The 16,580-nt window shown below is 37.7% G+C and overlaps 1 protein-coding gene across 5 annotated transcripts in view; it reads left to right on the top strand.

Annotated features, from left to right (window-relative positions):
• Window positions 1–16,580, top strand: part of PHF14 (PHD finger protein 14) — a 380,891-nt gene that overhangs the window by 163,450 nt on the left and 200,861 nt on the right. For all 5 annotated transcript variants that reach the window (XM_075922308.1, XM_075922310.1, XM_075922309.1 and 2 more), the window contains 2 exons: window positions 813–863; window positions 990–1,111. In XM_075922308.1, the coding sequence (XP_075778423.1) occupies window positions 813–863; window positions 990–1,111 (173 nt within the window). The remainder of the gene's footprint in view (window positions 1–812; window positions 864–989; window positions 1,112–16,580) is intronic.

The raw sequence follows: 16,580 nt of genomic DNA, 5'->3' as shown, positions 1-16,580 counted from the left end.
TATTTTTTAACCTTTTATACATAAGCAATCCTTCCCCTGTTCCTTCAGGAACAAAATGCTTAAAATTTCTTAGCAAGTCAAGATCTGGACATTTTAAAATTTTCCATTGTTACAAGATGATAGCTACGTTATCAAAATTCTGATAACTTCTAATACACACTGCAGTTTAATTAGTTAAATCTCAAAAGCTTACATTTTTGTGTGTTTGGCTCTCTTCTCCTGAAGTATGGGTGAGTTAGATAAGTGAATGTGTTGAACTAGGCTCTGCCTATAAAAGATATTGGATACAATCATAATGTATGAATGTCTCTGTTCAAGTGAAGCAAAAACAGAACTGAAATATTCTTCTAAAGGGATCAAATACTCAAGGTTAGGTTTCAAATAACAGTACAGTCTCTTTACTAGAGCTAGAAGATCTAGCATAGTATTTGCTTATGTGTTTGAGGAATTGGACTCTTAGAAGTAGTTTGTCCCCACATATCTGTAAATTATGTATTTGTTAGGTTGCAGTAGTCTATAAATGGTTTGTGTATTTTTCTAGAATATGTCTGAGAAGAAAACCATTGAAATTTCTTTTTCTGGAACAAGAATCCACACTTGCAAATCCAATACGTTGCATAAAACTCTTTTGCTGTTGCTGTATTTCCAAAAGACTAAGGAAAGTGCTCTAACATCTACAATTGTAGTTACGTTTGCACTCTTTCAATAGTTCATGTTCTAACAAATTCCTGCAGGTGTTTCCCTTGTGAACATTTAATTGTAAAAATGTTTTGTGTTGAATTACATTAATTTTTAAATATATTTTCTTGTAGAGAACTAGAGGACGAAAACGAAGCTTTGTGCCTGAAGAAGAAAAGCCTGAGGTTGGGATAATCGAGTATTTTTTTAACTTAGATTAAAAAATATTAAACTTCAGGTGTGTAATATTGCCTTCAGTACTATAATTGAAAATATTTGCTCTCCCCCCCCCTTTTTTTTTCCTGTGATAGGAACGTATTCCTAGAGAAAGACGGCAAAGACAGTCTGTTCTACAAAAGAAGCCCAAGTCAGAGGATTTAAGAACAGAATGTGCTACATGCAAGGGGACTGGAGACAATGAAAATCTAGTCAGGTAGGCTTAATGCTGTGACCTTTTCTACAGGGGATTAACGTTCCATCTTCATCACTTTCTCATCATGACCATAATGAAGAAAATCACACTATAGAACACTTCAAAAAAATCTGATGTAGGGGAAATGTTACTTTGGAAACATTGATTTGACCCACTTTTGACCTGCCACACACATTTACACTCAAGATTTAGATGTAAATAAGCAACGTGATCTGATTTTTCTAACACAAGAGAATTAGTTTTCTTTTGTCAGGGTGAATTGCCTGTGCTCTATAACAAGCCACAAAATTAAGCAGACTCACGATTTGGTTATTCCAATACTAGAGTTATGGCATTTATCTTACGTAAAAACTTTTGATCAATTAGCTATGGTAACATTCTGAGGTGAAGCATGTTTTGGTAAGGTGTATATATACGTGTTCAAAAATTTTATTGATAGTCTCCTGTTGTTCTATGACATAATGAATGCTTAGCATATGGAAGAAAGGTGAAAAGCTGTGTTCCGTGCAAATTTTAGAAAGCAGAACATTATAATCAGGGGTCTAAGCCAAGAGGGAAGTAATCAGCCATTCTTTGAGTGTTTGCTCATATCTCTTCCAAAGTAGGTGTATACATGCCACATACACTGCCCTAGAAAAAGTTTTTTCCTTCAGTGGCATCTGTTGGGATTGGCTCTGGTGCCCTCTGGAGTTGCTCTGGCTTATAGTAGAGATGGAAAAATTTGCTTAGAAGTCGCTGGAATACATGCTTTGTTTGGATGGGTCACTTGTCCTTTTGGGCTCATTTCATAGCAAAGATGCTTCAGAAGTGATAAGCTGGAGTGAAGACAGGAATGAAGACAAAGATGGAGGAACCCCCAGGGGCCTCTTTATTCCTTTGTACATTCAATGGGAATTTCATAGTTCTCTTTGTGTGAAAGTACCTCCAAAAATGGAGCATGTCACATGAACTCACCTATCCATGCATGATTCAGTCCTTTTTTCGGCAGCAGCCATTGCCAATATGCTGGCCTTAACATTCAGATTCCTTTCAATGTGCGTTGGCCCTACTTGAGGTGCATTGTCAGTGAAGTGCTGCTATTCACTTGACTAGCAATAGCCAATTCTCATAAAATCAGATATAGCAATAATACATGCATATGAATAGCATAAATAAAATCAGCAAATCATAAATTTTCTATAGATATCTCACTTGGCTCACGTTGCAGAAGATTTGGTGCACATATGACAGTAGTTGCAACAGTATTTTTTATGTTCACATCAGAGTCCATTGATGTCATAGGTTGCTCTAGGGGGCTGCTAACCCACCACATCCTTAAGTCCATTTTTTCCTGTATCAAGCTTATATAGCTTTCTATATTCATAGTTTGTTGTTATAGCTTTAGTGTTAGTTGTAATAGAATTGGAACCTACTTATTGGCATTTCCCATTTCCTCGCACCATGGCATGCCTTGGTCTCTAAGGTTTGAGGTTATAGCTCTCAGTGGAAATGCCAGTCACCCTATGTCTGTTTCTGGATTTCATCTCTGGGATCATGGATGCCTACATCATCTGAAACTTGAGTCCCTTAGTCTCATGACCTGGCAGCTACATTGGGGAACCCCAAGCAAGAGTTAACATGCTCAGGTGCAGTTCAAGAAGCTCTTATAGGGTATAGAAAGACAACCATTAGGACCACAACCTGGGAAAATGGAAGAGTTTCACAATTTGGTCAGTGCGGAAAGGAGTATTACCCACCCTAGCATCAGTGCAGGGTATTCTGGACTTTTTGCCACAGCTTAAGTAACAACAGCTATCAGTGTATTCAATTAGAGTATGTCTTGAGACTATTTCAGTCCCTTTCTTCCTCCTCCCCCCTGGTGTAAGAAAACAGCAGGTCCATGGTTTCTTGTGTTGTAACTGCTTCTTTCAGGGTCTGGACAGCTATACCCACAAGGCCCTCAGAGCCTAACTTGGTACTATCAAGGCTCATAGGTCCCCACTTCAAACCCTAGGCAATGTGCTCTGTACTCAATTTTTCCTGGAGGATGGCCTTTCTGGTGGCCTTCTCCTTGACCAGAAGGGTTGTGGAAATTAGAACTCTTACTTCAGTGGCCCATATATTGTTTTCTTTAAGGACAAGATCAAGCTGTTCACTCCCACAGCACAATAACCAGGACATCTTTCTTCCAGTTTTCCACCCAGAGCTGCATGCATATAGCCAGAAACAGAGCTACAGTCACTAGACACCAAGCAAGTGCTAACATTCTACATAGAAAGGACAAAATTGTTTAGGAAAACTACTGAGGTTTTCATGGCTATGGCAGACATCATGAAAGGTCTCCCAGTCTCGGCCAAGAGGATATAATCATGCATCACTTCTTGTATCTGCACATGCTGTGATCAGGTGAAAGTCCATGCTCAGGCCCTGATGGCAAGTTCCACAAGGATGCAAGCTTCTTCAGCCATATTTGTGGCACAGGTTCCCATCCGGAGCAATTGTAGAGAGGCAATATGGTCATAGGCCCCCATCTTCGCATCTCACTATTTCATCACTAAACAGGCAAGAGATAATGCTGGATTTGGCATCATCACTCTGTTGGATTTGGCATTACTACACTCTGCTTGTCATTGAACTCTGAACTCACCTCCTTCATCTGCTTGGATGTCATCTCTATGGGAATGGACGTGAGCAAGCACTCGAAGAACAAATGTTTACTAGCCTTCTGTAACTGTTATTGCTTGAGATCTGTTGCTCATGTCAAAACCCACTCTCCTACCTCTTTTGGACTTGGCCAGCAAGAAGGATCTGAAGAGATGGCAGGGCAGCAGGCCCCTATATGCTAGTGCTATAGGGTGTGACTTCAGGATGCACAATAGCTGACCGTGTGAATAGCACTGCAGGAAAAATTTCCTGGTGGTGGTGCATGTGGTGAGCACACACCTACACTGGACGGGATATGAGCAACACATCTTGAACAACTATTTCAGAAGATTAGTATTAGTATTTTCACTGATTACCCACAGGGATGTGGGTTTGACATCGGAGTCAGCACTTTGTGTACTTGACCAAGCTAAAGAGACTTTACAGTTATTGTCTTCAGAGAGAATTAAAGGAACTCGGCAACCAAAAAGCACTTTAGTTAAATCAAAAGAAATCCCATTATAAGATCTCTTGGTTAACAGCAATAAAAATAAGAGAGGCTTGCTCTTTTTCTTATATATCTCCTCTTCAACCAGATGTTTCTATGGCAGTATCATCAGCTCAGGCACAACTGTTTAATTTTGGGGGGAATAAGGGAATTAAATTATATAATGAGTAACTTAAAAGATAAGGAACTAAAGCTATTGTAGAACTCTGGAATCAATAATACATGCACGGTAAATATTTTTAGTGCCTTATATGATCTTGGAAACAGGATTTATTTAAGATATATTTACATCATATCATTTACTTTGAATTTTGGTACCTGAAATAGAGTAAATCATTGAACATATTGGTGCATTAGTGTTTATGAATGCCATTTTAGCTATTGATTTAATATTTCTGCAAGTTAGAGAAGCTGTGTAGAAATGTGATATAACAGATAAGATGATGGCAATGATCCAAAAATACCCAACAATATTCAAGAAGAATAAATGGATCTAGGAAAGTTGTTTTACAGGTAGTTTGGGAGTGTTACTTAGCATACCATGCTTTTATTTAATGGGGGAGAGGGGAAGGTTCACATTTTCTTCAGGATTTGAAGTAAAAGCATGGAGAAGAGCCAAATGATTTTCATTAAATGAAATTTAAATCCTGGGTTCCAAGGACACAAACTAAAAGATAGGGAAATGGGCAAAGTGTAAATACATTTGGGAGTACTACCAAACAGGCTTTCTGCTGTATAGTGAATCTACTGGGAAAGGAGCTGCAGAAACCTTCCTCACATGAAAGGAGCTTAGTTCATTCAGATCACAAGAAATTGTGAGTTCTCTGACTCTCTGCCTTTCAGCGGGGGCTCCTCTCTTTTTCTCCCCTCCCCACAGCAGTGAGCCATAGGCTTTATTGATTGGATTAATTCCAGCTGCTCAGGCAGAGTGTACTTAACAGGATGTACCTGATCAGTGTGTTTTGCTGTAAGGTCGTCCTAGTCCTTAGGGATTTAAAATCTTGTTTACTTGGTTAACCGTTTAAACAAGATGTTTAACTCGTGGGCTGGAGCAGCCCCACAGTCCACCATGGGTGGGCTGAAGCAGCCCCCACCCCACCCCACCCCACCCCACCCCAGTTGGGGCTGGTCCAGACGGCCGAAGCAGTCCCTGTCTGCAACGTGCCTAGGCCCATAGCTGGCATCCCTACTAGTCTTAGCTAAGACCATCACAACATTATTGAAACTAACTCCTGATTTCTCCCTTTTAGGAGTTCTATGTTTATTGAGTGTTAATTCTGCTGCTCTTCACAGTTGTCCAGAAGCTGGTTTACAACATTTGGGTAGCCCCAGATTCTCTTTACGCTCTCCCATTGAGTTCTTCTAGTTATTTAAAGGTTATAGGTTTAATCTGCATTCTTGGATTCAAGCAGTTCCCTTTGGTGACATGTTGCCTAGTCTTAGTGCATGTGGTTGTACTGGAAATTTTTATCCTTTGTATAAAATATATCCCTTCTTGCTCTCCAGATGGGAAATTAAGATCATTGTACCTGCTTTCATGGCCAACATTCCCTCTACCAAACTGAATTTAAGCAAGTTCTGAATTTACAGGGTAGTACATGATGTATTGTTGAACACTAAATAATTGTTAATTCATCAACTCAGTCTTTCTGGTACCAAAATTGAACACTTATATTATAAACGACAAAACAGATTACTATATTTCTGTATACATAGAAAGTAATTTTAATATCAGATAATAAAGAATAAACCCTTAGACTTTATAAGCTGCAGCCCAGAAATTACATCAGAGTGTTGAGAATTAGGTTCATTTTTATTTTTTTCTGATTGTGCAACATTGGACATTACTGAAGAGTCATCTGCCTATCTTTTTTTAAGTGTTTTTTCCTCCACCACCACAAATGAATTTTAGTATTTGAATAATAGATTGCAAAAATAACTTGAGATCCTCTGATTAAAAAGGTGACATAGAAGTGTAAATATATTTTATTATAGTAGCTAAAAGAAATTTTATGATAGAAAATTATGATAGCCAAAAAGAATGTCTAAAGTAACTATACCTGTGTATCAAAACTGTGATAAAACAGATCTACCATAAATTATTAGCTTTGCTTTAAGCCGCAATTTGATGAAGGAAGTTTCTCTATTTAAATAGCGCCACTAGTATTGTCTATGTATAACATGCACGTACCAAGACCCTATTTCCCTTTATTTATTACTCTTGTAAAATTCTATACATAGATGGTCTTATTGTTGTATGTTCCATTATCATTGAGAGATCTCTCTGTCTTTGTTGTCCTCCTTTTTAGTTTCTGTTTTTTGTCCATTCATGTATTATCCTATATTTCAGTGCGTTTAAAGAAAATTAGTAGAAGAATAAGAACAGTTTTCAATAACATAAAGGAAAAAATATACATTTGATTAATTAAAAGGCTGGCCTATAACATATAATTGTTGCAAGTCAAGAAAGTAAATCTGGGATTAGAACAAAGAAATGTTTTACAATTGTCTTTCTCTTGGGATTGAGTGCTACTGAGCAATAACTAAATTTTAAGTGTAATCTTAAAATGTTTGGACAGTTGGCCTACTTATTTTTTTCAGAAATTAATGTTAAGCTTTTAATGCAAAAAGTTTTGGTGTGGGTCTCTGAGACAATCCAGTACTTTCTGTGAAAGGATTAATTATTCAGATGAAAGAGTTGCATATTTGCAAGTTTGAATTGTTAGTAGCATATTGAATCCACCTAAAACATTGAACAGCTCAGTAAGTTAATAAAAATTCACCATTAATGTAAATTTAGAAGACAATGGATTATTTTTAATTTCGGGAATTCTCATATCTTGATATCAAAAGTAGACATGTTTTTAGAGCGGTCTTTGATGTGTTTCATATACCGTATTTTCCGGCGTATAAGGCGACTGAGTGTATAAGACGCCCCCCTAATTTTTTAGTTAAAAGATAGGGTTTCGTCTTATACCCCAGCGCCCCTCCGCCTCCTTTGCTCCCGGTGTCCCTGGTCTGCTGGAGACGGTCCCCAGCAGACCAGAGGCACCGGGAGCAAAGCCACAGCAGCAGCGGGGTCCCGCGCCTCTGAGGCTTTGCCAGAGCAAAGCCTCAGAAGCGCGGCACCCCGCCGCCGATTCGGCTTTGCTCCCGGTGCCTCTGGTCTGCTGGGGACCGTCTCCAACAGACCAGGGACACCGGGAGCAAAGCCTCAGGGGAAGCCGGCGGCGGGGCATCCCAGGCGTGCCTGGGCTGCCCCGCCGCCTGTATAACCGGCGTATAAGACGACCCCCAATTTTTGGGGGATGTTTTTTAACATCAAAAGTCGTCTTGTACGCCAGTATATACGGTAAGTAGCAAACTTTCAACAACAACTTGTTGCATACTAATTGGTTTAAGGTTATGAATAGTGTTCTTAATTTTAAAATATGTATGCTAGTATGTATAAAGTTAATTTGTTCCAAGAAACTTTTTGCAGTCTGGTAATGCTTCATTCTGATCTTATATGAGTCATTTATGAGGTCATTACACACTAATGCACATATTTAAAGTGTTCATGTCATCATGCTGCATAACAGTTATCTTGGGAATTTAACCATATTCTGTAGAAATGTGGCTAAATTGAAATATCTTCAAGTGGCTGAATAAGTATTAAATTATATAACTTTAGTTTTGAACTCTTGAACAAAACTAATTATCACTGGTCTGTTGGAATGTTCCAAGACACACACACACAAAGTGCCTTTATGCAACACCAAATTACTATCTATTCTTTTCTGATTTAAAAACAAAGATCTCAGTTGAACTATGTATATTGTACTTGAATACACAGTAGGAAGACCTTTTGAGGCAAAATACCCAAATACTCAAAGTTAAATCCCTAAAGTTAGGGTTTCTAAAGGAGTGTCCCTAAGTAAGCCAACTGATTTTCAGAGGTGCTGATTATCCAGTTGCTCTCAATCAACACTTTTAAAATGATATAGGAGAGGGCAGTTGTCATTTGCAGTTTTTAAGCCACTATGAACTGCCAATATTTGGAGAGAGAATATTAGATGAAATACATGTTAGAGTGTTAGTGTGTGTCAGAAGACACAAACAGGATGTTTTACTGTGGCCTTTAAGAAGACAGTTATTATTAAGTGGGATAAACCACAAAATTGTTATTGAGGTCATTCCAACCAAACGCAGTAAAATCTTTTTACCATATCAAAACACATTTTCTGTATTGCGCATATTTTAAAGCAAATCTTTTATGTACAATGGTTAACTTTTGTAAACTTTATTGGATTTTTTTATATCTTCTTATAAGCCTAGTGATTCATAATAACTCAACTGATGCACGTTATGTTTTCCAGTTAAGCATTTGGTCTCTACTTACTAGGGAATTGGCAGTCCCTTAGTCCAACTGTGGTGTGACAGCACAACTGCCAACTGTTAAGCAACCCAACTAGGGATTTTCATGGTTGTTTTTGGATAGACACCTCAACAGCATTCACACATTTTTAAATAGATTGTTAAAGCCAAAGTGACTTTTAGTTTTTACAAATAACACTGAGCTTTTAACATAGTAGGTGCTAAGTAGGTTTCTAGAAGAGTAACTGTAGGTCATTTCAGCCACTATTTGCAAGAAGCTGATGTGTTTCATATTACACCTGGATATTTTATTGGTGTGTGCAAATTAAATATTTAAAACTTCCTTTTGTAATGCTCAATAATATAATCTGTTTTCTGTGTATAGTTTTCAAAGATACATGCAGTATCTTTCAACAGGCTCTTGACAGGCAGAGGTTACGGGATATTGTGTTTTGCTGTAATTTTACTTGTTTTACAATGCTGTTAATTTTTTATTGAAAAAGCAAGCCTTTTCTTTTACGCTAGATTTCATCTAAAGTATATTCAGTTTTTTGTTCGTAATTAGTATTTTCTGTAGATATCAGTTGTCTATTCTGCATAACTAATGGGTAACTGGACAATATTAATTGCTTGTCAGTGATGAAATTTGATGATGCAATGAATTTGTGCCCTAGCTGTTTTGCTCTGGAAACCAGACACAAAAATTTGGCATAGAGCCTAACTGATACTGCTTTCGGAGTCAATTGATTGACGTTTATGGGAGTGTTGCCTTTGTAAGAAATGTGGGATCAGGCCTTGAGGTGACAAGAGTAGAATTTTTATTTTTAAACTATTTCTTTCTTGGTGTAAAGAGATTTGAAGAAATAATGCCACATTTGGCTCTCTGCTTTAGACAGACTCAATATGGGAATATTGAGGCTATTGCTAGTCAGAACTGGAAAGCTATTTCGCACAAGTCAATCTCATTCTGGCTGAAAACCATGCTTATGCATTTTGAAAAGCAAGTTGTACAATAATCATGGGTCTAGCCACCTATGCCTTCTAGTCAGATCTAGGTATTGCAAAAAGAGAGAGATCAGTTTTGTCTTACTGTGAGTCGGGAATGAGTTTTCTTGATTTCTCATATTTTATTTGTTGAAAATACTTAGCTGAAAAGGTAGCTTTTAACATATGTAGAACAAGAAGAAAAGGTGCACATATGTTTGTGCTGTATTCTGTAATCATAACATGATGCTGGTTTCTGACAAGTTTGTTTTGGAGCCCATTAGCAAGAGATTTGCTGTTTTTCACCAAATTATACAAGTTGATGTAGACAGAGCATGGCGCTTAGCAGAGCTCAATCAACCTGAGCTGCTTAAAAGCTGATTCCCTCCAGCACCATCTCCACAAGGGGCAGGGGAGTAGTGAGGACCCAGGTGCCTCCAGTCCCAGAAGCTGTGACTCTTGCTTTTTAAATATATTAAGAGCCTGCCGGCTCTTTATATACATTTAAAGGGCTGGTGTGCAGGGAGAGAGGGAAGGGGAAGAGACCCTGCATGGGCCCAGCCAAACGAGCCTGGCCACAGTATCTTCATAAAACAAATGTCAAGTTATGTATTCATTCAAAATGCAGGACAATGTAGCACTTTAAAGACTAACAAGATGGTTTATTAGATGATGAGCTTTCGTGGGCCAGACCCACTTCCTCAGATCAAATAGTGGAAGAAAGTAGTCACAACCATATATACCAAAGGATACAATTTAAAAAAATGAACAAATATGAAATGCACAAATCACATTGCAGAATAGGAGGGGGATGCGGGGGGGGGGAGGGGGAGGATGTTTTGCTTCATTAAGCTAAGCCACTCTAGAGAACATGACCTATGAAGGAAGGCTGAAAGAATTGGGTTTGTTTAGTTTACAAAAGAGAAGATTGAGGGGGGACATGATAGCAGTTTTCAGATATAAAAAAGGGTGTCATGAGGAGGAAGGAGAAAACTTGTTCATCTTGGCCTCTGAGGATAGGACAAGAAGCAATGGGCTTAAACTGCAGCAAGGGAGGTTTAGGTTGAACATTAGGAAAAAGTTCCTACCTGTCAGGGTAGTCAAACACTGGAATAAATTGCCCACGGAGGTTGTGGAATCCCCATCTCTGGAGATATTTAAGAGTAGGTTAGATACATGTCTATAAGGGATGGTCTAGTCAGTACTTGGTCCTGCCATGAGGGCAGGGGACTGGATTCGATGACCTTTCGAGGTCCCTTCCAGTCCTAGTATTCTATGATTCCCCTGCAGTAGGTCCTTCCTGCTGTGCTTTAGCTCTTAATACATTTAAAGGGCTGGTGCCCAGTGGCAGGGAGGGAGAAAACCCAAGCCAGCAGGCTCTTAATACATTTAAAGGCCTAAAGCACAACAGGGGAGAAGCCAGGAATCAGCTGGCCTGGCTCATGCTGGGTTCCCCCCTCTGCACACCAGTCCTTTAAATGTATTTAAACGTCTGTAGGCTCTTAATACATTTAAAAATCAGAAGCTCAGCAGGAGGACCCAGCATGAGGCAGCAATCATCATGTCAGCTCTTAATACGTTTAAAAGGCAGAGCCAGGACCGGGAGCTAACCCTGCTGCAGCTCCCCTGGTTAACGACTAGTTGATGGAAAATCCATTGATTAGTCGATAAGTTGATTAAGCTATATTTAACATGCCTATTAGACCCTATAGTAATATATAATTCTCACTCATGAAATTTAAAAAGCTCTCTCTAAGGAGATATTTAAGCATTTTTTTCTGGCAAGATTGCATCTTTTCCTAGTAGTACTATCAAAGAAAATTTTAACAACTATTTTTAAAGGGTGAATTTATTTATTTTATTTCTAGTTTTGTTTTATTATTTTTGGGGTGTTTTTTTTCTTGCTTGCCAAAGTCTGTGCTGCCATCCATACATTTATGCCTTATGGCCTGTCACTATATTTGACAGTTGTCATCCATTTCCAAAATGGCTGTGTACTTCAGGGCTCTAGGTTGCTTTATCAGATACCCCTGGGAATATATGCGTCATTGGCCTATTTGTAATTTTTAAAGTCCTGACATCCAAAAGACTTTCTGAAATGCAAAATGTAATGTCATAGCTCCTGTAATTACTGTCTTTAATTGAAAATAAGAATGCGTATTGAGAGAAGGTCATTGAGTGGGTCATTGCCTTAGTGTAGAGGTCATTTGTACATTGGTGATACAGAACAAAATGTAGAGAGCAAAAGTGCAATAAAAACATTATAACCCCAGAGGACTGATAAAACTGAATTTATTTCCTGGTCCAGCTACCAGTAGTAGATCAGGATTACAAGAGGTTACTGTACTTGTCACAAGTCAGTATCTTCTGATTCCAGTGGCTACCATTAAAGATTAATTCTTTAAACAGTCATGTTGGTATGAAATAACCAAATTCACTTGGCATTTAAATTAATCAGACAATGCATGATTATAGGCAAATGTCTTCAGTTGTATGAAATTCAGTAAGCTTATCAAATATGAGTAGAACAGTATCTTCATAAAACAAATGTCAAGTTATTTATTAATTCAGATGTTTTGCTTCATTAAGCTAAGCCACTCTTACAGACCTGAAAGTTATACTCCAGAAATACATACCCACAGAATATTCTTGTTCAGATATTAAAATACAGCAATTTTTAAAAAGGCCATAGGAATATAAGACTTGAAAAGCAGTGGCTATTGTGATTTTTAATACAGTAAATGTGTTATTGCCTGCGCCTGCACTTTTTAATTGGGCGACTGTGTAGGCAGTTTTCTCAATTAAATGCCTGTCTGCAGCATCATGTCAACATTAGCTGACTATTGCAATAAGCAATCTTAATGTGCAAAGCAGTGATTTCTTACAGTTCACCAAATCTTTTCCATTTTATTTCTTCCTCATGCCCAGACTGTTATGTAGTTAATCTGTAATTGGTTGATCTTTGAGCTTTTTTGGTGGTAGGAAGCCTAAGTCTTCTATATAGCGTGTTGCACCGTTCTTTGTTCCAAAACACCTTTGCCCTCATCTTAATGTAAATAGGGTGTCATGTATTTACACTTTGAGGAAAAAGACACAACATGAAGGAGGCACGAATAATAACTGTATAGGAAGCTTCTCATACTGTTGAGACATTTTTGTAGTCTGTCATGATTAAGTGTATCTGATGGCACTATTTACAGTAATAAAAGTGCGAGCAACAAACTTATGTGCGACTAGAACTTAATTTGAATCTAAAATGAGCAATATACACTATGACTGCCACTACAGCTCCTTGTTTCTGAATAGAAAAATGCATTCTTCTCTGATCTTTGAGTGTGCATTAGCTGACAGGGAAAGTATTGAGGAAAACCACTATATATTCTTTTCATATGCCTATCATCTTTGATTTCACATAGTTGCTTTTTAACATGAGGATCAAGAATCTTAATATTGACTTAAAAATGAGCTAGTCTTACATACTGTACTGTCATTCCACATGGATGACTAACATCAACCTTTAATTCCTTTAGCCTTGGCTACTGTAGAGCTAACTCTCAAATACAGTTGTGATTCATCAGTATATTTCTTTCCATCACAGTGCCTCTTAGTTGATCCAAATGAACTACTTGAGTGAAGGTGGATGTTAATATTAGTAAGACCTTGTGTACGCTTCCCGCTGTAGGAATTGATCTCCCATTAAAGACCCACTAAATCAAACACTGATCTCACTCCTCCGGTACTCCACCACAGCAAGAAAAGTAAGGGAAGTTGACAAGAGAGTTTATCCCATCATCTACTCCCTCGCTCCACGATGGGGGCACTGCTTGTTTTGCATGTCTCGCCTGATCCCAGGTTCACGCTGTTGTTGAGTTTATCATTAATGAAAACCAATATTTGCTCGACCCAAGGAAGAACTGTGGATCTTATAAGTGCATATTTTAGTTGAAAAGAAATTTTTTTGAAGTGTATTTTTATTACACTGTGTAATTCTTCTAGATTGTCATATTAGTAAAAGGATATTTTACATATCTGATATACACCATATTGCACCAAAAAAAATTTGTGGCCAACTTTTTTACACGATAAAGGAAAAGAGACAAGAAATCACAATCTTTACACCAATCAGAGGCCAGATAACGGTACTAATACTGTGTCCTTATATGTTTGTAGAGTGTCATGCACAATGGGATCCTCGTCTTGTTTGGAATGTCTTTGTGTGTTCTGTAATATAAATAATAGTATTGTGTGAAAGAAATCAGAAAAAGTTATTTTCCTCCTTTTCCATTTAACCATTTTATGCATTAGGCAGCAAGTTTCTATATATTCATTTTAACTTTTCCCATGTAGTATGTCTGTATCTGTGCTTTTGAGTGTTTTCTGACACTGTAAGAGGTGGGACAAGGACATTTAAAAATGAAAATTGCAATTGTTAAATCACAAAAATTGGTATTTAAAATAATTTAAACTGATTTTTGAAGTTGATATTTCAGATTCATGGTGTCCCTTTAAAGTGTACCCGGTTTTAGCAAATTGTGTGTGTGTGTGTGTGTGTGTGTGTGTGTGTGTGTGTGTATTACATTTCTATTGGCCCTTGAATTGTGATAAACATGTCAGAAGTGTTAGCTAAATTCAATGCAACTGCATCATTTTATGAAGCTGAAATGCTTTTTGTGGTGAAGCAGGGGCAAGAACAGGGGCAATTCCAGCTGACATTCAGATCTGAAATTATGCCATATTAAGGAAATATAGAATAAAAAACTAAGTTGACAATGCAAGATGGTGTAGCAATTGACTTATACCATTGCATATAAACAGAGCAGTTACTGTAAATCATAGCATCACTTTCAGCCAGATAACAACTAAAATCACTGCACTGTGGTTTTCTGAAAATGCCGTAATCTTTCAAGTGCCACATTAAGCCCAGGGAGAACAACCATCAGTAGTGCCTGCATAGTATATTGAGGGACAAGCCCGGAAACAAGTGAGAAGATGTTCTGGAAGAACAGTAACCTTTCTCATGATGTGTGCATTTTCCATTATATTTCCGACAAAAAATGCTGTGAAATGATTTAATGGTGACATTTTATTTTGCTGACTTTCCTTTTTCTCATTAAAGAGAAACAAAAGTTAGGTAGCAAAGCAGAGTGAAAGTGACCAAGCATTTGAATTCTATTACAAGAATTTGTTTTCATAAAAAAAAGAACAAAGGCTTTTTAGAGCTCCACTGCTCATTCTTGGGTTTTAGTGATTTTGTTTTTAATATATACTTACTTCTAGGGACAATATTGAACACCTACTTCTTAAAGTTAATTTATGTTGTTCCTTAGCAGTAATTGCACACAAAGAAGTATGATAAATCAGGAAAGCATTCTTTCTAATTAGCAGCCACAGAGACCTTACACATCAGATATATGACAGAGCGCACACACTATCCCATTTCTGCTTGTCATTTCTGATGTATATTACTAGAAATGATTGTGAAATGGAGCAAAGTATGAGTAGGCATAGTATCCTGAAAGGTCAGTGCCTGTCACTTGTAAGAGGATAAATTTTTATGGAGAGAGAAGACATAAAGCCACTGCACATTAATATACTACAGAAGCTTGTCTGCATCTAAAGTAATGCATTTAAAAGTGGTTGGACAGAAAAATTACTTAGCTAAAATGCGGTGCGTGCATTCCATGGCAGCATTAGGTTTTCTGTTTTAGAACAGATGAAGAACCGTAGTGCTTATAACACACTTTACAAGTTTATCCTTGAAAAATGTAGTCAGTCCTTTCAGAGGATATATGGAGTTTTCTTGTTACCCCATTTCATCACCCCTCCCCCACCCCCTTTCCTTTTCTTTAATGGGTTGGATGATGATTGTTGTTTCTGGAAAGCATTAAGTTTGTTCGAGGAGGACATGGAAGTATTAATAAATACCATATGCTCGACTCACCGCAAGTTACCTTAGGGGTTCAGTTATCACATAATTTCTTGACAACATCAGAATCCTTTGTAGTGATGGTATTCCTTTAGAGATGAGTTTGATACAATATCAGTGCTCCCTACCCTTGTCAAGGAGCTTGGAACACAGTTGATCCCTTAGACCAACAGCCAATCCTTGGAGTGCTTCTCAAAACATTAAAAAAAAATTTTTTTGAAGAACCGAAATAAAAACAAGTTGGTAAAAAGTATATAATTTAAGACTTTAGTGATTCATTTTGATAGTTAAAAGGAGAGAAAACAAACCCACAATTACTAATACTCTTTCTTGCTCTCGCTGTTCCTCCCATCTCTTTTACACCTCTCCCCTTGTTCTCCCAGCACCTTTCCTAAGGATTATTGTTGCAAATGGTTTTCATTATTTCAAAGTCTAACCCTGTTCCACACCCATAAAATCAATGTGGTATGCTGTAAATTTAATTAATGTTGCAGTATGTGTGTTACATTTAGATATTAAAAGCCATGCAAAAATGTTGTTCAAGTATTTCATTTATATCTTTTTTTTTGGGGGGGGGGGGATTGACAGTGAATGATTATATCTTCATCAGCGATTTAGTTATTGGCAAAAAGAATATGCTTATTAAGTTGCAGATGATACGAAGCTGGGAGGGACTGCAACTGCTTTGGAGGGTAGGGTCATAATTCAAAATGATCTGGACAAACTGGAGAAATGGTCTGAGGTAAACAGGATGAAGTTTAATAAGGACAAATGCAAAGTACTCCACTTAGGAAGGAACAATCAGGCTCAAGCATACAGAATGGAAAATGACTGTCTAGGACGGAGTACGGCAGAAAGGGATCTAAGGGTTATAGTGGACCACAAGCTAAATATGAGTCAACAGTATGACTTGCAAAAAAATGCTAACATGATTCTGGGATGCATTAACAGGTGTGTTGTGAGCAAGACATGACAAGTCATTCTTACTCTTTATTCTGTGCTGATTAGGCCTCAGTTGGAGTATTGTGTCCAGTTCTGGGCACCACATTTCAAGAAAGATGTGGAGAAATTGG

This window comes from Pelodiscus sinensis, chromosome 2 (genome assembly GCF_049634645.1).
Source record: "Pelodiscus sinensis isolate JC-2024 chromosome 2, ASM4963464v1, whole genome shotgun sequence".
NCBI lineage: Eukaryota > Metazoa > Chordata > Testudines > Trionychidae > Pelodiscus > Pelodiscus sinensis.
Note: the sequence above shows the minus strand (reverse complement) of the source record. Positions and strands in the feature narration are given on the sequence as shown.